General features: G+C 29.7%; 6 protein-coding genes and 1 long non-coding RNA gene across 11 annotated transcripts; 2 read left to right on the top strand and 5 right to left on the bottom strand.

Annotated features, from left to right (window-relative positions):
- Positions 1-109: 109 nt before the first annotated feature.
- LOC143143986 (gamma-glutamyl hydrolase B-like) lies at positions 110-5,869 on the bottom strand. Its single transcript, XM_076305893.1, has 9 exons — positions 5,721-5,869; positions 5,442-5,648; positions 5,046-5,166; positions 4,311-4,361; positions 4,151-4,225; positions 1,959-2,113; positions 1,647-1,753; positions 1,343-1,571; positions 110-1,256 (listed from the first exon to the last, which is right to left on the bottom strand). Exons 2-9 carry the CDS (start codon positions 5,530-5,532, stop codon positions 1,132-1,134), a joined length of 954 nt encoding a protein of 317 aa, XP_076162008.1. The 5' UTR covers positions 5,533-5,648; positions 5,721-5,869; the 3' UTR covers positions 110-1,131.
- A 706-nt stretch (positions 5,870-6,575) lies between these two features.
- LOC143144806 (uncharacterized) lies at positions 6,576-8,016 on the bottom strand. Its single transcript, XR_012991522.1, has 2 exons — positions 7,876-8,016; positions 6,576-7,768 (listed from the first exon to the last, which is right to left on the bottom strand). It is a non-coding gene; the product is annotated as an uncharacterized LOC143144806 (long non-coding RNA).
- LOC143144793 (dnaJ homolog subfamily B member 12) lies at positions 6,576-10,961 on the bottom strand. The gene is made up of 8 exons (XM_076307592.1): positions 10,651-10,961; positions 10,105-10,255; positions 9,379-9,524; positions 9,158-9,298; positions 8,931-9,064; positions 8,727-8,842; positions 8,357-8,520; positions 6,576-8,199 (listed from the first exon to the last, which is right to left on the bottom strand). The coding sequence occupies exons 1-8, from the start codon at positions 10,781-10,783 to the stop codon at positions 8,087-8,089; spliced, it is 1,098 nt and encodes a 365-aa protein (XP_076163707.1). The 5' UTR covers positions 10,784-10,961; the 3' UTR covers positions 6,576-8,086.
- A 108-nt stretch (positions 10,962-11,069) lies between these two features.
- Mrpl22 (mitochondrial ribosomal protein L22) lies at positions 11,070-18,728 on the top strand. 3 transcript variants are annotated; one of them, XM_076307600.1, is made up of 4 exons: positions 11,070-11,258; positions 17,726-17,936; positions 18,029-18,239; positions 18,301-18,728. In XM_076307600.1, the coding sequence occupies exons 2-4, from the start codon at positions 17,733-17,735 to the stop codon at positions 18,519-18,521; spliced, it is 636 nt and encodes a 211-aa protein (XP_076163715.1). In that variant the 5' UTR covers positions 11,070-11,258; positions 17,726-17,732; the 3' UTR covers positions 18,522-18,728. The 3 variants fall into 3 exon arrangements, with proteins under 3 accessions (XP_076163715.1, XP_076163716.1, XP_076163714.1); XM_076307601.1 differs by lacking the exon at positions 11,070-11,258 and adding an exon at positions 16,659-16,779; XM_076307599.1 differs by lacking the exon at positions 11,070-11,258 and adding an exon at positions 17,311-17,533.
- Klp3a (kinesin-like protein 3A) lies at positions 11,943-16,931 on the bottom strand. Of its 2 annotated transcripts, none has more exons than XM_076307585.1 (14): positions 16,792-16,931; positions 16,151-16,376; positions 15,626-16,061; positions 15,260-15,528; positions 14,734-15,174; positions 14,244-14,643; positions 13,782-14,148; positions 13,427-13,724; positions 13,167-13,303; positions 12,879-13,067; positions 12,610-12,801; positions 12,337-12,516; positions 12,199-12,266; positions 11,943-12,127 (listed from the first exon to the last, which is right to left on the bottom strand). In XM_076307585.1, the coding sequence occupies exons 2-14, from the start codon at positions 16,374-16,376 to the stop codon at positions 12,115-12,117; spliced, it is 3,216 nt and encodes a 1,071-aa protein (XP_076163700.1). In that variant the 5' UTR covers positions 16,792-16,931; the 3' UTR covers positions 11,943-12,114. The 2 variants fall into 2 exon arrangements, with proteins under 2 accessions (XP_076163700.1, XP_076163701.1); XM_076307586.1 differs by having other exon boundaries at positions 15,260-15,525.
- On the bottom strand, positions 18,636-20,333 carry Rpl39 (ribosomal protein L39). 2 transcript variants are annotated; one of them, XM_076307607.1, is made up of 3 exons: positions 20,315-20,333; positions 19,021-19,124; positions 18,636-18,765 (listed from the first exon to the last, which is right to left on the bottom strand). In XM_076307607.1, the coding sequence occupies exons 1-3, from the start codon at positions 20,315-20,317 to the stop codon at positions 18,717-18,719; spliced, it is 156 nt and encodes a 51-aa protein (XP_076163722.1). In that variant the 5' UTR covers positions 20,318-20,333; the 3' UTR covers positions 18,636-18,716. The 2 variants fall into 2 exon arrangements, with proteins under 2 accessions (XP_076163722.1, XP_076163720.1); XM_076307605.1 differs by lacking the exon at positions 20,315-20,333 and adding an exon at positions 19,243-19,305.
- Positions 19,811-21,607, top strand: Wal (electron transfer flavoprotein subunit alpha wal). The gene is made up of 4 exons (XM_076307594.1): positions 19,811-19,969; positions 20,324-20,653; positions 20,736-21,188; positions 21,272-21,607. Exons 1-4 carry the CDS (start codon positions 19,928-19,930, stop codon positions 21,446-21,448), a joined length of 1,002 nt encoding a protein of 333 aa, XP_076163709.1. The 5' UTR covers positions 19,811-19,927; the 3' UTR covers positions 21,449-21,607.
- The last annotated feature ends 3 nt before the right edge of the window (positions 21,608-21,610 follow it).

Below are 21,610 nucleotides of genomic sequence, written 5' to 3'. Positions count from 1 at the left end.
GTGATTTTTCTTCCATTTTGAATAATAACCGAAGGGGGATATTTTGTACTCTGTTTTAAGATTCTGTTAAGATTCGAAGGAAATTGTAGTCACTGTATTTAACGTTGCGTTGTTTTCAATCGTTTATAATTGTTGAATACTATTGTATATATATATTTAGGTACATACGATAATGGAACGCTACTTTCTTTCCGACAACTTTGAGGCGTGTTTGTCAACTATTCGAGGCACAGTTATCGAACACGTAAAATAATAGAAAAAGGGGTGGTAGTGCGACCTCCCCGCTCACGGTTTTACATTTCTTCTTAAAATCCAATTCGTAGCCTGAACTGCTCCAAAATGTAAATGAGAAAATAATTTCAAACGTTGAATACGTTAAATGTGTGTTTTTCTAATCATTGTTAGATACGTGATTTTTCTTCCATTTTGAATAATAACCGAAGGGGGATATTTTGTACTCTGTTTTAAGATTCTGTTAAGATTCGAAGGAAATTGTAGTTACTGTATTTAACGTTGCGTTGTTTTCAATCGTTTATAATTGTTGAATACTATTGTATATATATATTTAGGTACATACGATAATGGAACGTTACTTTCTTTCCGACAACCTTGAGGCGTGTTCGTCAACTATTCGAGGCACAGTTATCGAACACGTAAAATAATAGAAAAAGGGGCGGTAGTGCGACTTCCCCGCTCACGGTTTTATATTTCTTCTTAAAATCCAATTCGTAGTCCGAACTGCTCACATTTTGCTGCATACATTTTGAATAATAACAGAAGGGGGATATTTTGTACTCTGTTTTAACATTCTGTTAAGATTCGAAGGAAATTGTAGTTACTGTATTTGACGTTGCGTTGTTTTCAGTCGTATATATATTCGTAATATATATAGTCGTATATATATTCGTATATATATTCAGTCGTATAAATTATAATTGTTGAACACTATTGTATATATATATTTAGGTACGTACGATAATGGAACGCTAAGAACCCTACTTGTTCGATGGAACGCTCAAAGAATATTATACAGAATGTTAACGTACAAACTCGTGTAAAGCGGATAAATACTTTTCTAATTCGCTTTGAATTCACACCGAGTGACAACTGTGTTACAATGAAGTGTGACAGTTAATCGAACAGGTAAGTCTGCATGTATCTTACGTTCTTCGAGGCCGTATAAGTCACCGGATAGTTGTAAATTAACTTTGCGAATTCTATCTCTTTCGATCGGAAAGCGTGCTGGTTCTTGCGCGCTGTAGAAAAAAGTGGTTTTGTCGATTAATCGATCGTCATTCGCTTCGAAATAACTGTTACGAAAATGTTCGCTGAAGCTGCGTACCTTCGTCGACGAAAAAATTGGCAAAGTATTGCGAAACTAAAGCAGCCGATTTCGAATGGGGAATGTGATATCCGATCGCCCACTCGTACAGATTCTTCTCCGGATGAAATTGTACGCCGAAAAATGGATAATCGATGGACTCCAGCGATGAAATGAACTCGATTCCATTTACGTCTCGATTCAAAGACAATACGTGAAATTTATCAGCTATATGAGCCGTCTGCAACGCCTGTAATTTCGTTTTGTAAGTAACGCGAATTGAATGTTTCGATTAAAAACTAAAGAGTTGGGAAATAAAACTTACTTTCATCGTAATGCAATACGTGTGACTATTCATGGTCACGTTATTTGACCTCAATATATTTATAATTTCGTCCGAAGCGTTACGGAACATTACACTCCTTTGGTAATCTGAAACGTAAAAAAAAAGTTTGTTAAATATTTTTAGACACTTAACAATTATTCTTCGTAGAGCGCGTTGTTTGTCGTAGGAGCGTTATTTATCGATAAAAGGTACAATCGAAATTGTACCATAAAATTCTAATCAATTTTGGAGGCTTGTCCTTGGTCGTCTATTGTTTAAATAAAATTCTGTTTAGATTCTTGATACACTCACCTGATGTAAATTCAAGAGGAAGCGCTAAACCTTCGGCTTCGCAAACTTTTCTGTGCTTAGAACGGTTTGCAGTGACATACGTTAACAATTCGAATCCCAAACAGATCGAAAAGATCGGAAAGTAATCACCTTCGTCGTTCATTCGTTTCGCGATTCTATAAATTGAAAACGCATGAACAGACCGTTCGTAACTTTAGAAATAAACTATGGTTTTTTATTATACATTGGTAACTGATCGTAAAAAAAAGAACGTTTCGTTGCAACTGATTTTCAACTGATCTTCGATTGATCTTCAATTGACTTTTGGTTGACTTTCGATTGATTTTTATAATTGATTTTCCATGGATTTTCAATTGATTTTCAAAATTGATTTTCAAGTAATTTTCAATTGATTTTCAAAATTGATTTTCAAGTAATTTTCAAGTGATTTTTAATATTGATTTTCAAGTAATTTTCAATTGATTTTCAAAATTGATTTTCAAGTAATTTTCAAGTGATTTTCAAAATTGATTTTCAAGTAATTTTCAAGTGATTTTCAAAATTGATTTTCAAATAATTTTCAATTGATTTTCAAAATTGATTTTCAAGTAATTTTCAATTGATTTTCAAAATAGATTTTCAAGTAATTTTCAATTGATTTTCAAAATTGATTTTCAAGTAATTTTCAAGTGATTTTCAAAATTGATTTAAAAAAAAAAGGATCTATATTTCGAAAAGAAATAAAATTGTTCAACGGCAGGATAAATCTGTACGAATATTTAACTGTAAAGTAACAAAGGAAGAAACTTTGTTCAACGCTTTCGATTTAAATACTTTCGAACGAAGAATCGTTCTCTTCCCGGTTGCATCTCTCGTTGTTGATCATTCAATTGCTCTCTTAACGTTTGCACGTTTGATACTTTATTCATCAATTTGGAGGAAGCATTCAAGTTACAGTTCTTACTTACCATTATTTACGTTCTACACGCGTAACATAATTTAATTGATATTATTAACACTAGAACTACCAAAGTGGTCAATTTAACTTGTTTGAAACTTCCTTTTAAAATTATACAATTAACGATGCCTTTGTCCACAATATTCGTGGACAATTATCAAAATAGACTAATGGTACTCGTAAATTAATTTACCATCATCCCAACTAACTTCGAAGATACGTATTTGTATTAGTTAAAAATTAACACTAGAGCTACCAAAGGGGTCAATTTTACTTGTTTGAAACTTCCTTTTAAAATTATACAATTAACGATGCCTTTGTCTACAATATTCGTGGACAATTATCAAAATAGACTAATGGTACTCGTAAATTAATTTACCATCACCCCAACTAACTTCGAAGATACGTATTTGTATTAGTTGAAAATTAACACTAGAGCTACCAAAGGGGTCAATTTTACTTGTTTGAAACTTCCTTTTAAAATTATACAATTAACGATGCCTTTGTCCACAATATTCGTGGACAATTATCAAAATAGACTAATGGTACTCGTAAATTAATTTACCATCATCCCAACTAACTTCGAAGATACGTATTTGTATTAGTTAAAAATTAACACTAGAGCTACCAAAGGGGTCAATTTTACTTGTTTGAAACTTCCTTTTAAAATTATACAATTAACGATGCCTTTGTCCACAATATTCGTGGACAATTATCAAAATAGACTAATGGTACTCGTAAATTAATTTACCATCATCCCAACTAACTTCGAAGATACGTATTTGTATTAGTTAAAAATTAACACTAGAGCTACCAAAGGGGTCAATTTTACTTGTTTGAAACTTCCTTTTAAAATTATACAATTAACGATGCCTTTGTCCACAATATTCGTGGACAATTATCAAAATAGACTAATGGTACTCGTAAATTAATTTACCATCATCCCAACTAACTTCGAAGATACGTATTTGTATTAGTTAAAAATTAACACTAGAGCTACCAAAGGGGTCAATTTTACTTGTTTGAAACTTCCTTTTAAAATTATACAATTAACGATGCCTTTGTCCACAATATTCGTGGACAATTATCAAAATACACTAATGGTACTCGTAAATTAATTTACCATCACCCCAACTAACTTCGAAGATACGTATCTGGTCCGATACAAAATAGTAATAATAACAGTGTTAGTAAATGTTCACCTGCGATAGTTTTAGTGTTAAATTAAAAGAATATTTCTACGTGATTCTGTTACTTGTAAATACGTTCTCCTGTGTCGGCATATCCATAGACTTTGTCGAACGATGACCCTCCACCGGGCCATAGAACTCTGTTGAAAATATTGTAAAATAACTATACCACCGATCAACATTACTCGTGAACACTCGAGTTTCGTCGTGACTTCGACTACTTACCCGTTTATCTGAGACATGATATCTGTGTAGTAATTATCATTTCTCCCGATCCTATAATAAACAATACACCACGCTTTAACGGTGCTTAAAGTGCATCGAACCCACCGGTTTACATTTTGATCGATAAATGAAATTTTCGTTAAGAATTCAAGTAATTTTCAAGTGATTTTCAAAAATGATTTTCAAGTAATTTTCAATTGATTTTCAAAATTGATTTTCAAGTAATTTTCAATTGATTTTCAAGTAATTTTCAATTGATTTTCAAAATTTCTTGTTTTCCGCAAGTTGTAGTCCGCAACAACACAATGCAGTGGCTAACGAAATTATTCGTACGCTCAATCGTAAGAAAACACCCTTAATTGACAAGTTCGATTTTAATGGAATTATACGTAAGGTAATATATTTATTTATACGCAATTATATATACGTAAGGACCACACATGGCATAATTTTTCAATCGAAAAAAATGTTCTCGCGGGGATGAAATTAGGCCCCGTAAATTCAACATTTTTTCATTTTCTTTTTTTTTTTTTTTAATATAATTTTTACCAGGACACAATGTAGCAGTATTGCATTAAAAATTAAATACTTTTCGTAAGAAAATTTTTACTCCGCTCTATAGTTCTCTTGTATCTCGGGCGCAGAAACGACCATTTTTTTCCCGGGGTGGAAATTATCGTGCGAACCGTTCTATTACGCAATAACAATGGTGATAACGTTACGATATGCACTCACCAAATTGGTACAACTCTTGCGCCAGCTCCCTCGAGAAATTTTACGTACGATGCGACGATAAAGCTACGGTAACCGTTATACTTGGAACGCAGTAGAGGGCTCAATTCTTGCGTTAAGACACCTTTCGTATATGAAATTGGCGAGAAATCAAAATTAGACGGAAGTATGATCCACATACGTGGTTGACGCCGCGAGAGGGAAAAATTAGCGGATAAACTTATGGATAGTGAACTTTTTTGAAAATAATTTTGTTTGTTTTCATCGTCTTACTTTATTGTTTCCAAGATCTCGTCGTCGAGATGTGCATCTCGCACGATTTCTCACGGGTTAGGGGTAATACCGTCTCTATGAAATAATGTAAACAGATGACTATATCTATGTACATATATTACTCACCGATTATCGGCCTATTGTTCACGACCGTAGCGATCGAAGAATCCAACACGATTATCGACAAAATAAATAGTATAGATTTTATTATCGACATTGTCAAACGTATAAATTATCGTAAAAAAAGTCGTTTCTCTTGCGAGTATTGTTGTTTCCGTTGCAGTGCTCGTTGCATCAATCTCTAACGGCTCTGACACCAATGGCACCGACAATCTGCGTCAACGAATCGTTATATAGCTACAGTGTTACTCACATTAGCGTCCGTAGTCTCGATCGAATACAAACGTTTATACGGGGAGATGACTTCTAGGAATTCAGATAAAGTGGACGTTATCTCACTAACGGACGTTATTCCATTTTTCTTTCTCTTGCTAAACTAAAAAAAGAAAAAACAGAGACATACGACCCCTAAATAAGACGATTAGTAACATCGTAAACATTGAGTTGAGTTTCGCAAGTTAGTTTCTTCGGCACGTTCAAAGGTCGTTTCGAGATCCTATTTTCTCCTCTCTAAGAATAGAGGAGAAAGAGAATCTTGCTTTCTCCGCATAGATAAATACATGTGCTGCAACAAGTGGCCAAGTACCTATATAATGTCTAACGGTTACTTACGCACTACACGGATTACACCAAACGTGTCAGAAGAAATAATGAATAAAAACTAATTTTAAACCTGTAAGCAACACCATCGCCGGCAAAACCGCCAAGTTTTTAGACATATAGTTCCTTTCCTAGAAACTGGATGGCGCCACCAATTTCTATGCATCGACATTGCAGATTGCTATATTTAAATATAATATGTGAAAAGTGTATATAAACTCTTAGATATAGATGAGCGTTAGGTGAAATATGAGTGCGAGGCAGAGAATGGTAATCTCAATTCTGTTTATAGCGAATCTGAAACTGGTAGCCATTCATTCGAACATTATTCTATTCTCGTACTCAGATCCATGGATTTGTTATATAAATCTATTATAGATTCTTTATTTTTTTTTCATAAATACAATAAAAAGAAAAACGGTCCGTTAACTGCAAGACCGTCACTGAATCTGAATCTTTGTATTCTTTATACTATGTATCTCTATATCCATCATATTCACAATTGTTTCTGCATAAAAGGAATGCAATTGGTACCGAATGGTATGTTCGAAAATTCTTTATTTCGAAGCTGATTAAAATACTTTGACATATACAATATAGATGTAATGATTCAGATAAATGAGTGCCATTAGATATATACGGGTTGATCGAATTGTGAAACACATTTGATATGTGCGGTCCAAAGATAAGGTTGCATAAATATTTCGATATCTATAATTTCGCATATTAGTCGATCGCTGAATCGATTAAAAAGATAACACTCGGTAATAGAAAACGTGCGTTGATCATCTACCTTGTATTATCTGTATATAACATCATAATTTATAAATAACAACAGACACACATAGCTGGCTGATCGTATAGAAATGTTTTCTTTTTCAGCATTGTGTCTATATAAAAATTTGTTACACGCGATAATGTGTAAAGTTTTCTCTTAGCAGTTTAACGAAGGTCACGAGCGAAAGGAAATTTCTCTCGTTACTTTGTCTCTGTGACTTTAATTACAATAATTTCATCAGTGAAGCGATGCACATGTATGTGTCACGAACTACCATTTTCTTTTGTTGTCTATATAATAGCGTGCATGTACTTATGACAAAAGGAATGTAACCGGTGATATTGTATTTGAACAGAATATTCTTAAATCAAATTACGACGAGTTATGGTAACATCGGTAATTTCTATGTTATAATGCTAACACTGTGAACCTGTTTTCTTTCACAAAAAAGAACATTTTTTTAATTTTAACGTTACTAAGATTAACTTGGGTTTTAAAACCAGAATCTATTCTTTAAACCATGAAACAATTTATATCTTTTTTGCCTAAAAAATGCTTGCAATAATTTCGTTTCTTTTCTCTTAATGTTAATAATTGTAGCATACATATTTTTATGTAGTTTATATATTTCTGTTTCATACAATTAACGTTAAAGTTCAACAAATTGTCTAAACTTTCTCGTCACGACAATTGATTTCGTTAGTATCATTATATCAACGTCAGTATACGTTTCAATTTGCCATTGCACTGTTGTAATAAGTGGCACAAGCAATTGCAACGTTTGATGAATATTTTAACATCCAAACTTTACCAGCATTTATAAATTATATGAAATACTTTAAAATTATGTTTGCCACTAATTATGCCACTCGGTTGCTTCTTTTTCTTTGCACAAGAATGAAACATGAACTCCTGTATCGTAAAATTATATCCTTTGATCCGGTATTATACAAAGCTAGAAATTATACGTTAATTTGATTAAATTAAATATTAATAATTTATGTTTCATGCTCAGGTTCACCATATACGCTACTGAAATCAATTCTGTATTAAATAACTTACAATTTGAGTATGGAACAAACAGCTCAAATGGTCCGTGTAAAAGTTCATAACAGACCAAGACGAGTATCATTTACAAATTTGGATGCGAAGAAACATAATATAGTTTAGATATTATATTCGATATTCTTCATTTCATCCAACAGTAACTACACACGTGTAAATACAATATACACCTATCTACAACAAAATTCTATTAAATTGCATAGTGACGCTATGCTCCTTGTATTTCTTCTACTTTCCGACACGAGGGCATTTCAATTCTTTTAGCCTTCGCAAATGACTCTTGATCTGCAAAGTTTCTTGCCTTCCACATCATTGATTCCTCTGCACAATACAAAAAAGTTTATGCTTAAAATCTAGAAATATATTATTTCTAGATTAAAGTATACTTCGCTACTCATAATTTACTTTTTTCTATTATTTTTACAAGCGACAAATATACATCTATTCTAGAGCATATAATAAAAAGTGAATCACTTACTATAAGTTTTTTCTTTATAACACGCGTGTCTCAAATTATTGAGATACTCTTCTTCAACAGAAACTTCTAGCCTTCGTAAGCTACCTTGATATTCAGAATGAAAAGCTTCCTGAACATAGTACGGCACCTTCAATCCTTGAGTTACTCTCTGGACAGAATACTTTCTGTGCACAAATCAAAATATGCATATAATTACTATTATACAAATCGTGCACTGACTTTAGTATTTAGAATATACCAGAGATAATAGCCAAGATAGTAAAGTACCAGCAGTAAAATTGAAATATCCCTTAAAAATACTCTTAATTAAAACTAATTTGTTCGTCACTATTTGTCGTCAGCATTTAATATAAATTATGAAGACACCTACGTGTTAGGATGTAAGCTATATACAGGATCCGATATGAAGAAACTGCTCATCATAGTTAATAATATTAATAACAGGACAGGCAACATCTGAAGGAATGTGGTATACCCATTTGCTTGCTAAACATTACAATTTTTTATTAATATTCGAGTGACTGATAATCTATCAAAATTATAAGTAAATAAACATTTTTTTGCATTTTTATACCTGAGAATGAGCATACTGAGCTTGTACATCTTGTGGTCTTACCCATCTTCCACCAGGACGTCTCGTATAAAATTCCTGCTGTGGAAACTCACCAGCAAAGAATAAATTAAACAATTCTTCTGCTGTAATATCAGCTGCAAAAAATATATTAAACCATTAGTAATCATTAATAAATATATATAGTGTAACATATTCTTAACAGAAAATTAGGTGTATTTTGATAGTACTTTCAAATCCTCTTGTATAATTATAATGTGAATGATTTTGACGGCCATGAGCATTCTGTAACCTGTCCTCTTCAGAGCCGTACATATCATATTGTTTTCTCTTTTCTACATCAGTAAGAATAGCAACAGCATTTCCAATAGCTGTACACAATATACGATAGATATACTGACATTTGTTGTGACATATGAATCATAAGTGTATTTTAGTAAACATCATTTACCTTTAAAAGCTTCTGCAGCACCTGGAGCTTTGTTTTTGTCTGGATGTAATTGAAGTGCTAGCTTTTTATATGACTTCTTGATATCACTATCAGTTGCATCTTTACTTACACCTAAAATTTCATAATAATCTTTGCACTTCTCAATCCTACAATTAAAGTAAATATATTATTCCTACAATTAATATAAATATAATACTTGTATAAGAAAATATACGTATTTAATGAAATAAACATGAAAACCTTGATTAAAATTAGATATACATGATTTTCCACGGTACAAATACTAATGATAACAGATGGTATTACATGTACATTTATTTACATTATAGATATTTGTTTACAAGGAGAGGTTGCATTGGTAGGGTCATTAATTTTTTTTTTAAACCTTTTTTAATGATTCTAGAGCAAAAATAAGTAGACACATAACTAAGCTTTTTTGCCATTGCTTATTATTTATAAAGATATTTAACACTTAATTTTAAAAAATTTTTTTTTATATGTAGTTTCTTAAAATTATTGTTATAGCTACAATGGCAAAGGTAAATAGTAACTATCCCACAGGTGACACCCCTCCTTGTTAGTTTCATTAATTAGTATTTAGTGATATTACATTATAAAATTACAAACAAAATATAATCATCTAGAAAAAATTTATTCCGCTTACATGTTTTAACGTTTGCATTTGTGTGATTCTAGTACATCTTAAAATTTATTTGATGCGTATACCTCTTAATGTATTCAAGTTGTTCCTTTGTATAATCGCTAGAAGTATGAACATATGAAGCTTCCTTTGGTGCTGTTTGACGTTTTCGAACAGTAGGTTCTGACTCGGATTTTTGATTTTGTTTTAAAAGTATGGCTGTTTTTACTAATATATCTGCAAATATAAGTCAATTACTAGTGAAGCAATTTTAATTTAATAAAACTATACAATTTTATTTTTCATTTATTCTAATTTTTTTCTGGAATAAAGTTCAGAAATATACGATTCAGCTGTGAAAACATGTACAAGTGAAAAAATTTTATTTTTATGCAATTACAGAGGGCATATTGTTAAAAACATTTGATAATAAAGTTTACAATGATTTCTTAAAAAATTAACTATAGTGACGGGTAACCTAAAGCTCTATTAATCGTATATACAAACAGGAATACTTTAGAGAATGACAACGTCAATTGATTAATAATTAGATATACATGGAACGAAGGGTGGACAAGAATCGATTAATGTATTACGTACAGAATACTGACGTGATTTTTCTATCAACTTACCTTCTGCTTTCTTTGTTGGATAAAGTTTTTGTGCTTTTCGTAGAAATTTTTCGGCCTCCTCGTACTTTTTTTCTCGAAGGTATCGTTCAGCCCGTTCCATGCACCGTTCTGCCTCATCTTTATTGCTGTCCATGTTTTTTGTTATTAAAAATTGAACTAAAGTTTATTTTAACACAATGATGGGGCAGAATAGTAAATAAATTCGACCACTCTATTAATTTTTCGCTATAGCAATTTAGTGAATTACGTCATGAACACGCTACGAAATAGTGCATTCTACATACTACTTATGTATCAGTAACGAAACGTGCCATAGCGGCGTCACGACACATTGACATCTTCCAAAGTCATCATCAGAGGGCCACGTCAAACAAATCAGTTCTCACAAGTATTCAAATATGGACCGTACAAAGTAGGAATGCTTTAAACTAAAAGAACGCGTGTTAAAAGATGATAAAAAACTTCAAATTTTATTTACACAATACCGATATATTGTTTTCCTTGTATATTCAATAGTTTTGGAAATAGTATCAGGAGTCTGAAACTGGAGTGTAATTTTATTTTTCAAACTTGAAGTGCATATAACGAGAATCTTGTCCATGATAAAGGTAATATCGATATATCATTTCTAATTTACTACTATCATTTTGGTTTTAAATCCTTAATTACAAATGGTAAAAATTGTTAAGTAAAAGGTAATAACTCTAGATATAAGGAAAATTGAGAAATCTAGGGGAAAAGTGATTATAATCCGTTCCAAATCAACATTAGATTTTAACTTGGAAACTAGCATTAAAGAGAAAAATATGGGAACAGTCCAAACAAAATTTTTGTTCGTATTTCTATTGCGCATTACATTTTTGATTATATATAGTGGGAAGGAGTTTACAAAGTTTGTTTTTCAAGTACTAGTATTTTTATTTTTCAAGACTATGATCGTTTTTTCCATTTTCGATTATTATCGTAATGCTTTTGAATTTTTTTTCGTTTGAGAAACTTGATTTTTAGAAAAAGACGGCAATGAGGAAAGAAAATGGTAACGTATTAAAAAAAGGGTTCACTGAATTAAAAGAATGTTTAATGTTTATATTTTTATGTTATTCGCTGTATTTACTAAATTTTGTGCACAAATACATAATGAATTCTAATAAATAATGTATAAATAAACTTAAAGTAACATAAATGTTCACCTTTCTATATGAAATGAAATACAAAATTATTTATTACATGTAATACCTATAAAATATGTAATTAAATAACAGTTGTTTGTTTTATATACAATTAAACAGTAACAATGTTAATAAAACTAGTTGTTCAGTATCAAACTCTAGATTACCTTTTGTTTATTTGTAAAATGTTTTTATAATATTAATTGACGCAAAATGAATTATATTGTAACATCGCTTGGAGTATTTCTATATAATAAAATTTATTATCTGTAATTAAATTCATGTCCTAATACTGCTACTCCACCAGTCTATTTAAAGGAAAAAATTGAAATTTAGTACCTTTTACACAAAAAACTACAAAAATGTTATTTGAACATACCTTTGTTTTTTTATTGGTTCATCAGTTTCTTTGCCTTCATTATAATCTAAGAGTAAAGTCCGATTAATCTGAAAAAAAAAATTAATTAAAATGGTGTTAGTATTGAAAATTGATCATAGTAATTAATTATCAACGTACGTTATTTGTATCTCTATTATGACAAAGTTCTGGATCACAAGTACAGTTAGTACATATAGTTTTATTTTTAAAACACGAACAAATACGGGTAGAACATTTTGTTTTACAACCACATTTTACATCACCGTCCGATGATCGCTTTAATGTCGAGCGTTCGAGTGAAGAGTTTTTAGTTGTGTTCTAGAAATAAATGAAGAAGTATTAAGATTAAGGAATCTATTCTTCATAATGCAAAATCGTATTTGACAATGTTCATTTATTTTAATTAATTACCTGAAGTTTTTGTATGCGATTGTAAAGTGGCGTCCGTGTCCAATCTGGATCTTTTTCAGTATCGTCACAATCAAGAATACTGTCGTCTAACGGAGGAGACATATTTTCATCAATTATTTCTACAACTTTTATTGTCTGCTTTTTGATTTTAGATTTTGATTTTTTATTTGTATCTTTGATTTCGTTTAAAATCTGTATAATCAGAAAAAGAAAATTCATGTAATATTTTGTTGTAAATAGTATTAATGAAATTAAAGGAGTTTCTTAACTGTTTCTTCTAGATGTTGACATTTTTCTTTATAAAGTTCTAATTCTTTTTTCAATTTAATGTTTTCCTCATTTTCAAATTGGACCATGCAATTACTGTTTTTATTTAATATAAGCTGTTCTGAAACACGTCTTCTTTTCTCTTTTGCTCGATTTTCGTCTAATTGTGTTTGTAATAATTCGTACTTTTCCTAAAATTACATTTATTAATACGTAGGCTACAAAGGCCTAAAATTCAAAGTTAATAACAAATTTAAACTAGTAAATCAAACATAATTTAAGTCACAAACCAGAAGTTCGTTGTACTTAAATTCTTTTGTGCATTGTTTTCTTCTATTTTCTGCAGTATGTTTAAATAACATTTTAAGAGCAATTTTTGCATCGTCCATTGTATGTATCTTTTGCCATCTTGAATGTTTTCTATTTTCTAAACAAATAATAACGTATGCAAATATACATTTATGCACAAATATAATCATTAATTATTTTTAAAGATTAACTTATTAAATTAACATGTAAATGATATGTTTAATGAGATACCTATTCTTACCCTGATCTGATTCAATTATTTTCTGTTGAAGGTCAGTAATTTGATTGTTACGCAAATCTAAGAATTCAGTAAGTTCGGAAATCTTTTCTTCGTTTATATCACTACTATTTCGAAATTTATCCAGCATTTGTGCCAACGATGCTCTATCTTGCATTAAATTTTCAAGAGAATATTCTGCATCAACTGTGCTCACCAACACATGCAACTCTTGAGTTAACCAATTTTGTATCTTATCTGGTTTATTGTTCATTTTTTCCTTCTTCATAGCCGCCGCTTTTTTTTGCAAATCAAGGGCTTCCTAAAAGAAAAATACAATTTAAAATCATTACAATAATAATCTTTTTTAATTGACTACCTTCAATCTTTTGTTGATTGCAAAAGCTTCTTCCATTTTTCTTTTGAAAACTGTTTCCTGTTTACTATGCCAGATTTTCAAACGCGTTACTTCATTGACTTGTTTTCTATTCTGATCTTTTAATCTATTCACTTCTTTTTCCTTACATTCCTTCCACTTTGAAAATTTGTCAGTTTCAATGCGCATTTGTCTAATTAATTTTACTCTAGTTTTCTTTAACAATTGCATTTCATTTAATAGATTTTTTATTTGTTGGTCTTGTTTCTCTTTCATTTTAACTACTCTATCTTGCTCTGAAATTTTACGCCTCAATTCACCTATCTTTTTTTCTAATTCTTGAACTTTCTTACGTCTACTTTCTGCTAGTCTGTAAATATACACAATAAGTTAGAAAACTGTATCAGAAAACAATACTATATTATATGTTGTTGTATCTCGATAAGAATAAATTATATTTCTTACTTTGAGCTAACACTATTTGCCTGAACAGTTTGTAATGCTTGCACAAGTTCTTCCCTTTCTGTTTGAAGTGTTTTTATCTCTTGTTCCATTTCTTGTATTTCTTTGGAATAATCAATCATTTGAGAAGAATTTTTTAACAATTGACACATAAGACTCTCTTTAATAGCCAATTCCTTATTTATATTTTGTACTTCATCATTCCTTTTGACTTGAAGCAAAGTATGCTCTTCTTGTTTTTCATCGAAATCGTCCAAACTATTTGCATTTTCAGAATTTGTTTCATCTATAAATGTCTGTTTTAAATCTTCATCACCATCCACTATAAATGTTTTTGAACTAGTAGATGCTATTCCACAATTTATAAGTTCCTCTGATGTTTTCTTCTGATCTTTTTGAATATCTATTTGACAAAATTGAATTACAAATGTTTAGAATTGATATTTATTTACTGCATACATGAAACGGTAAAAAAAAAAGTTATATTACTTACCAAGAATTTTTATATATATAGTTTCTAATTTTGTACGGTGTTCAGTAGGTGTACCAAAACTTTTATCAAAGTTATCTAAAAGTTCTTTACAATTTTCTAATATTTTCATCATATCAGCTTGAATTTTTTCTCTAGCTTGTTCAGCAACCTCTGCTCTCTCATGCATCACTACAGCTTCAATTAAATTTGCATGTAATTTATCTGTTAAATCTCTTATCTTATTTTGTAAACACTGATTCTTTGATTCAAGTTGTTGATGCCTTGCTGGACAGGAGATTCCAATTTCTTGACCTACTAAAGCAAGTTTCAATTCTTGGACCAATTTATTTAACCGATTTATTTCTACCACCTGTGGATCTTGATTTATTACAGGTTTATTTTTAATTTTTCGTGCTCTATCTGCATACCTTAGGGTACTTAAAGTTTCATCTAAATTATAATCTGCAAATATTTTATACAAAGCACAAAATTATTTTAGAAACTGTCACAAAAAATAATGTATCCTAGACTTTTTTTTCATAAATACCTGCTGGACTGACACAAGCTATCATAAGTGTCATGGAATTACCTCCAAGGGAATCTTGTAATAATCGTGTAAGTTTGCTGTCTCGATAACTTACATAAGACATAGAACCAGCCTCGCCTAATTGAGATATAACATTTCCTAATGCTAACAAACCTTTATTTATATTGACACCTTCCTTAAATCTTTCACCAGTTGCTTGTGTTTTCTTACTGCGTTCAGAACCAGCTAAATCTACTAGATGGAACTTTGCTGTTGTTGCAGTATTACTGCTACATATGAAAAACAAAAATGATAATTTCAAAGTACTTCATAAACATGTAACAATAATTTAAGCATTATTTTGCAATTATTAAATAAGAAACTCACGGATCATTTTTCTTGTGTTGATATACACATAATGTAAATATGGCATGGCTACGACTACTTTGGGCATTCATTGCTGTGGCACCAGTTGCACGCCCTAAAGATCCTTGCATTAAGCACTGTAATGCCTCTTTTGTATTTGCAATTTTTTTTTCTACAACTCCAATAACTTTTATATTTTTGCCATCATCTCTAATATCAACAACGGACTGACTACGTTGTTTGTCAGTTAAAAGATCATACAATTGTTCTTGATACAATTCCATAAATGAAACTGTTACTTTGAAACTCCAATCTTCCTTTGATGAAATTATATCAAATATATCCTGTACTGCTCGTGGTATGACACCCATATCTTCAGTTTCATCATAATTTGTACCCATTGAATGGGTTTTCCCACTTCCTGTTTGACCGTAAGCTAATATAGTAACATTGTAGCCTGTGAAAAATATATAATTCTATTATGAATCTTACTAAATAACCTGATTATAATATTCAATACAAGTAGACATTCTGATGTAGTCTTACCTTGAAAAATATTTTTTACCATCTCTTTGATAGCTGTATTATAAAAGTATTCTTGACCAACATCAGGAGAAAAAACATAATTAAATGTAAAAGCTTTATCTGTATTACTTATAATTATTTGTGGTTCATCATTAACCACATTTAAGCATGTTTGACAACCTTTTTCAATTTCAGTTTTTACTAAAGGACGAATACGCACAGCAACACGAACTGTATCTTCATTCATCTGCAACAAATATGTTTTAAATTATCACTTTTCAAATTTAAAACTTATATTTATGCAAACATTTATTTAATTTTTCGTATTTATCTAATCAGTTTATAAAAATCGATAATATATTTTATATTATAACTTCAACAAAATATTTATTTACATTTTTAGTAATCAAGCAACAGATCAAGTGATTAATATATTGATTCCTAGATCAACACCTAAAAAGCTTTATAAAGTTTTCTCGGTATATTAGAAACTATGTAATATGTTATGTACTAAAAATACGTTATTTCTTATAAAAAATAATAAGAAATTTTTCTTGTTATTACTATTATTGGACTTTTATTATTTACATAAAATGAACCAACAATTACAGTAAACTAAGTTGTGACAATACATATACTAAAAAAGCAACGTAAGTACTTACTTTTAGTTTCTGTAGAGTAAGATAGTAAATTCTATAATAAATATACTTTCCTATAACAAACAATAACAAGAAATGAGACACTTAAAACTACTTCTTCACATAAGAAAAGAAACTTGTAATAACCGTTGCGCGCATTTCAAATTCGTACTCACAAATAAAGAATAACTGTTGTAGATAGGTAACTTGAAGTTTTTGTAAAACATTCTGTAGCGCCCCAGATATCCTCTTTTAGAATGAAACGAGATAGGGAAATTTGAATTTTACTAAAGTTTCTTTTTCATATTTTATAGATTACTTATAACTTTGTTAATACCATTATCTATATAAATAATAATAATAAACAATATTAAATTAGTTAGTGTTATTATAATATATAATCCACTGTAAATAAAAATTTAATAATCTTGTTTGTATTTACACCAGTGTATGCAATTGTGTATAGGAAAATAATAAAAATACTAGAAAAACTTTCCAGTTAATAAAAAATATTTAGTTTGTTAACAAATTGTTGTCTAGATATTTGGATAAATATGATAATATGTTAAAGAAAATAACTCACAATTGTATACCTAAAGTTTACGATTAAATTGTTTCTTTCACTTAAATTCAATGTACTTTCTTCTCAATACTGTATGGAATGTACATCTATATATATATAAATTATCCATTTTTACGGTGTAATATTGACTAACAGTTATCCAATGTAAAAATTTTGAGTATTTAGAAACGATTTAAAACAAGTGCAAGTATAATATTTTTAATAACGTAGATTACGTGTAACAACAATACTATATTCTAATGTATAGGTTATATTTCAATACATTTTAGTTTCTTTGAAGTTTAATTTTTATTACAATTCGAACAATTTAAATTAATAATCAATTCTATGAATATATTATTGAGTTCTGTATAATTGATTTAGTTTATGTTTCAGAGAGAAGATGCAATCCATAAGAAAGTGCATACGTTTTGTATCGAGTAACACATTTAGTGTGAATAACTCAAATTGTCTGCCTGCTATACTAAGATCAGTGTTTCTTATTCCATCTAATAATATACATGAATCTTCTGTATTAAACAAGTTTCTTGACTATAACAAAGTTATTTTTCCTCCACAAAAACCTGATGAAGAAAGAAGACCTGGTGTGAGTTTTTTTTATTACAATAAATTACTACACTTTTTTTTCTATTCATTACAAACTTATAAATAATACTAATACTATTGCATGTTTATTAGTATGTATGCAATGCGAAATTAGGTGTAAAGTACAGTCCAGATAACATGTGGTATATTGCTTGTTTTGTGAGAGGTATGACTGTTGATGAAGCTGTCAAACAATTAAGTTTTCTGCACAAAAAAGGTGCAGCTATTGTAAAAGAAACCATATTAGAGGCACAATCTATGGCTAAAGACCATAATATCGAATTTCAGAGTAACTTGTGGGTTGGTGAGTATATTAATTATTACATATTTTCATAAACTTATGTTGAAAATTTCTTTTTTTTTAGCTGAATCTTTTGCCACAAAAGGTGGAGTCATAAAAGGAATACGTCGTCATGGCAGAGGAAGGAAAGGCATTGTGCATTACAGATACACAAACTATTATGTACGTCTAGAAGAAGGAAAACCACCTAAACATTATTATTTGCCTGCTCCTAAGAGTAGTGAAGAACTATTGCAAGATTGGTTGGATAAAATGCATAGCCGTAGAATAAACAGATCATTATAATGTACAATATTTATAAAAATGAACTATTATTACCATATAACTTTGTTTCCTTTACATTCTTGTTTTACTCAACATCATGTTTATGGAATAGGTTCTATTAGATTTAAGAACAAATTTACATATTAAGGTTTGAATTTATTTAAGAATGAATAATTAATATACATTAATAAGCTTGAAGCAAATATAAATTGAAATTTACAGCTTCAATTTGGTTCTTCTCCAATGACGTCTTTTTGCATTGTACCTGAAATGAATAAAATATATTATACGAACTGTATAATTAAGTATTTAAATTATTGAATTACCAGATTGTACGCTATAAATCACTTTTTCTAGCGTTTTCTATAGTTTCGACACAATTGAATAACCGTTACATTTAAAATTCAATTTTTCGATGTAAACGAATTTTTCAAAACACAATATAAATTTTATACACAAATCAATAAAACTACTCTCTAAGTTAAATACAAATGCAATGAAGCGTTATAATAATCCTTACCGAATTGTATTACCAGTACGCATTCTAACCCATTGGGGAATTGGTCTGTTTTGCTTCAACTTTTTAGCAAGCTTTCGCTTGATAATAAACGTTTTGTGAGCCGACTGAAACAAATCACAAAATTTGTAAGTGTTTATAAATTTATTTTTAAAAATTCATTTTCATGCATCTAGTAGGATCTCAAGAAAATTATTAGATTTTTAATCATAACCTAAACATTACCATTTTACTTCAGCCACAACTCACGAAATGAACGATAAATTCACTGTGCGTTGTTTCCTGTAGTGTCCTCTATACAAGAATGTCCATAAATGTATAGTACCAACGATTTTAAAATAAGTACTGTATCTAGTTCCCTTATAGAAAGATTATAATTTGTAATGCAAATATTTAAACATTTTTTATCAAAATTCTGTTTGTGGTATCGTAAAAAGTTATTATTGTTTTTTTATATTCTCTATACCATTTTTTATACGTTTACAATTCAAACAAAACAGAAATAAGTGTGTTTGTGCGCGCCAATACAATACTTCAACAAAACATGAAATATGTTACACACAGTTTTATATATAAATAAATTTTATTTAAAGTCAATTTCAAATATCAATATATTATGTAGTTTTTATGAAACACATTTTATTAAAAAAGATATATTTTTATTTATTACAATATTAATTTTAGTAATCCAGACATTAATTTTAATGTTTTTAATACTATATAAGTATTTAGTTCTTATTTTATGAAATATTTAATACGTTATACTTTATGATACATACATACCGAAAAGAGTATGTTAGTTATCTCTTTACTAAAGGACTTTGGACTTTAACTTTGAGTACAAATTAATTTTATTCTGTTGTTCAATAAATAATTAAAAAGCAATATTTAAGAATTATAATTGCAAATAATGTTTGCTACGTGTTTTAGAACGTTACGAGTCAGTAATAAAGTGAGTAAAAGAAATTTCGACTTTCATGATTTTCACTTGTTATGTACTAACCATATTTGTTTAATATATTGCATACATTATTTTGATTAAAAAAGTAAAGTTTCGAGCAAAAGGAAACAGAATAGTAATTTTAATTATTTATATTTTTAAATCTATTTGTTAAGAAATCAAATTTTAATTAACATTGTAAATAAACGTGTCGAGAAATATTTTGCATAAAAAAGGAATTTTACATTTTCATATGTGTACGTATACTTATAACCTATGATAGTATATATAATGTAATAGGTTAGAATAATTTTATGAATTCAATAATTTGATGTAAAAATTGATGAAAATAATTACCATTTATAGTGTGGTTTATTGGCCCGTTATGAATCCACATTAGTTATTGCAGAACATAATAATGAATCATTATTACCTATTACCGCCAATACCCTAAGTGCAGCAAAAAAAATTGGTGGAGATATCACTGTTCTTGTTGCTGGTACTAAGTGCGATGTAGTTGCACAAGCTGTTAGTAAAGTAAGTGGTGTTTCCAAAGTTCTAGTAGCAAATAATGATGCATTTAGGGGATTTCTTCCAGAAGCATTAACTCCTCTTATTATTACCACTCAAAATGAGCACAAATTTACCCATATTTTGGCTGGTGCTACTGCTTTTGGTAAAGCATTGCTACCAAGAGTGAGTGTATTTAATTAAAAATTTAATATAAAGACATTTATTCTTTTTATGAGTATACATTACATATAGCTCTTTTTACAAGGTTGCAGCTAAATTAGATGTGTCTCCAATAAGTGATATCATCGGAATTAAAGCATCAGATACATTTGTTCGTACAATTTATGCAGGAAATGCAATTCAGACTTTGAAGTGTAAAGATAAAGTGAAAGTAGTTTCAATAAGAGGTACTTCGTTCGAACCAATACCTTTGGAAGGAGGCAATGCTAAATGTGAAACTGTATCAGCTAATGAATGTAATTCAAAGCAAATAGAATTTATTAAACAAGAGTTGACAAAGTCTGATAGACCAGAATTAACATCTGCAAAAGTTGTTGTTTCTGGTGGGAGAGGAATGAAATCTGGAGATAACTTCAAATTATTATATGCACTAGCTGATAAGCTTAATGCAGCAGTTGGTGCATCCCGTGCTGCAGTTGATGCTGGCTTTGTGCCTAATGATTTGCAAGTTGGACAGACTGGAAAAATTGTTGCTCCTGTAAGTAAGATTCATAATTATACCCTTATTATTGTTATCATTGTTTTTAAAACATCTTGTATATCTAATATATATTTTTATAGGACCTATATATTGCCGTGGGTATCTCTGGAGCAATTCAGCACCTTGCTGGTATGAAAGACTCAAAAACAATTGTTGCAATTAATAAAGATCCAGAAGCTCCAATCTTTCATGTAGCCGATTATGGCTTAGTTGCTGATCTGTTTAAGGTTGTGCCAGAACTTACAGAAAAATTGTAAATTTTAACAGAATACATTGAAAATATTTTTATTATGAATATCTATTTACAAATTGTATAAACAGTTTATTGAATTCATATATTAAATTTTTATATGATTTAAATTTTGTACACCAATTTTTGATTCTCATTTTGTATATATGACCATGCGCACGTGCGCGCG

The sequence above is a fragment of the Ptiloglossa arizonensis genome, chromosome 3 (genome assembly GCF_051014685.1).
Source record: "Ptiloglossa arizonensis isolate GNS036 chromosome 3, iyPtiAriz1_principal, whole genome shotgun sequence".
NCBI lineage: Eukaryota > Metazoa > Arthropoda > Insecta > Hymenoptera > Colletidae > Ptiloglossa > Ptiloglossa arizonensis.
This window is presented reverse-complemented; position numbering and strand designations above follow the sequence as displayed.

What these genes read in the sequence shown, in the direction of transcription:
- LOC143143986 (XM_076305893.1), bottom strand. Translation starts at nt 5,532, where the DNA reads ATGTCGATAATAAAATCTATACTATTTATTTTGTCGATAATCGTGTTG. An exon ending in GAACAATAGGCCGATAATCG is followed by an intron (nt 5,167 to 5,441) that starts GTGAGTAATATA and finishes CATATACGAAAG; the next exon opens with GTGTCTTAACGCAAGAATTG. An exon ending in ATCATGTCTCAGATAAACGG is followed by an intron (nt 4,226 to 4,310) that starts GTAAGTAGTCGA and finishes TATTTTCAACAG; the next exon opens with AGTTCTATGGCCCGGTGGAG.
- LOC143144793 (XM_076307592.1), bottom strand. Translation starts at nt 10,783, where the DNA reads ATGGACAGCAATAAAGATGAGGCAGAACGGTGCATGGAACGGGCTGAA. An exon ending in CAACTTGAATACATTAAGAG is followed by an intron (nt 9,525 to 10,104) that starts GTATACGCATCA and finishes CTTTAATTGTAG; the next exon opens with GATTGAGAAGTGCAAAGATT. An exon ending in TATAGCTTACATCCTAACAC is followed by an intron (nt 8,521 to 8,726) that starts GTAGGTGTCTTC and finishes ATTTGTGCACAG; the next exon opens with AAAGTATTCTGTCCAGAGAG.
- Klp3a (XM_076307585.1), bottom strand. Translation starts at nt 16,376, where the DNA reads ATGAATGAAGATACAGTTCGTGTTGCTGTGCGTATTCGTCCTTTAGTA. An exon ending in CAACACAAGAAAAATGATCC is followed by an intron (nt 15,529 to 15,625) that starts GTGAGTTTCTTA and finishes TTTCATATGTAG; the next exon opens with CAGTAATACTGCAACAACAG. An exon ending in TATATATATAAAAATTCTTG is followed by an intron (nt 14,644 to 14,733) that starts GTAAGTAATATA and finishes TTTGTCAAATAG; the next exon opens with ATATTCAAAAAGATCAGAAG.
- Mrpl22 (XM_076307600.1), top strand. Translation starts at nt 17,733, where the DNA reads ATGCAATCCATAAGAAAGTGCATACGTTTTGTATCGAGTAACACATTT. An exon ending in ATGAAGAAAGAAGACCTGGT is followed by an intron (nt 17,937 to 18,028) that starts GTGAGTTTTTTT and finishes CATGTTTATTAG; the next exon opens with TATGTATGCAATGCGAAATT. An exon ending in TCAGAGTAACTTGTGGGTTG is followed by an intron (nt 18,240 to 18,300) that starts GTGAGTATATTA and finishes CTTTTTTTTTAG; the next exon opens with CTGAATCTTTTGCCACAAAA.
- Wal (XM_076307594.1), top strand. Translation starts at nt 19,928, where the DNA reads ATGTTTGCTACGTGTTTTAGAACGTTACGAGTCAGTAATAAA. An exon ending in GTAAAGCATTGCTACCAAGA is followed by an intron (nt 20,654 to 20,735) that starts GTGAGTGTATTT and finishes TCTTTTTACAAG; the next exon opens with GTTGCAGCTAAATTAGATGT. An exon ending in CTGGAAAAATTGTTGCTCCT is followed by an intron (nt 21,189 to 21,271) that starts GTAAGTAAGATT and finishes ATATTTTTATAG; the next exon opens with GACCTATATATTGCCGTGGG.
- Rpl39 (XM_076307607.1), bottom strand. An exon ending in CGTACTGGTAATACAATTCG is followed by an intron (nt 18,766 to 19,020) that starts GTAAGGATTATT and finishes TATTCATTTCAG; the next exon opens with GTACAATGCAAAAAGACGTC.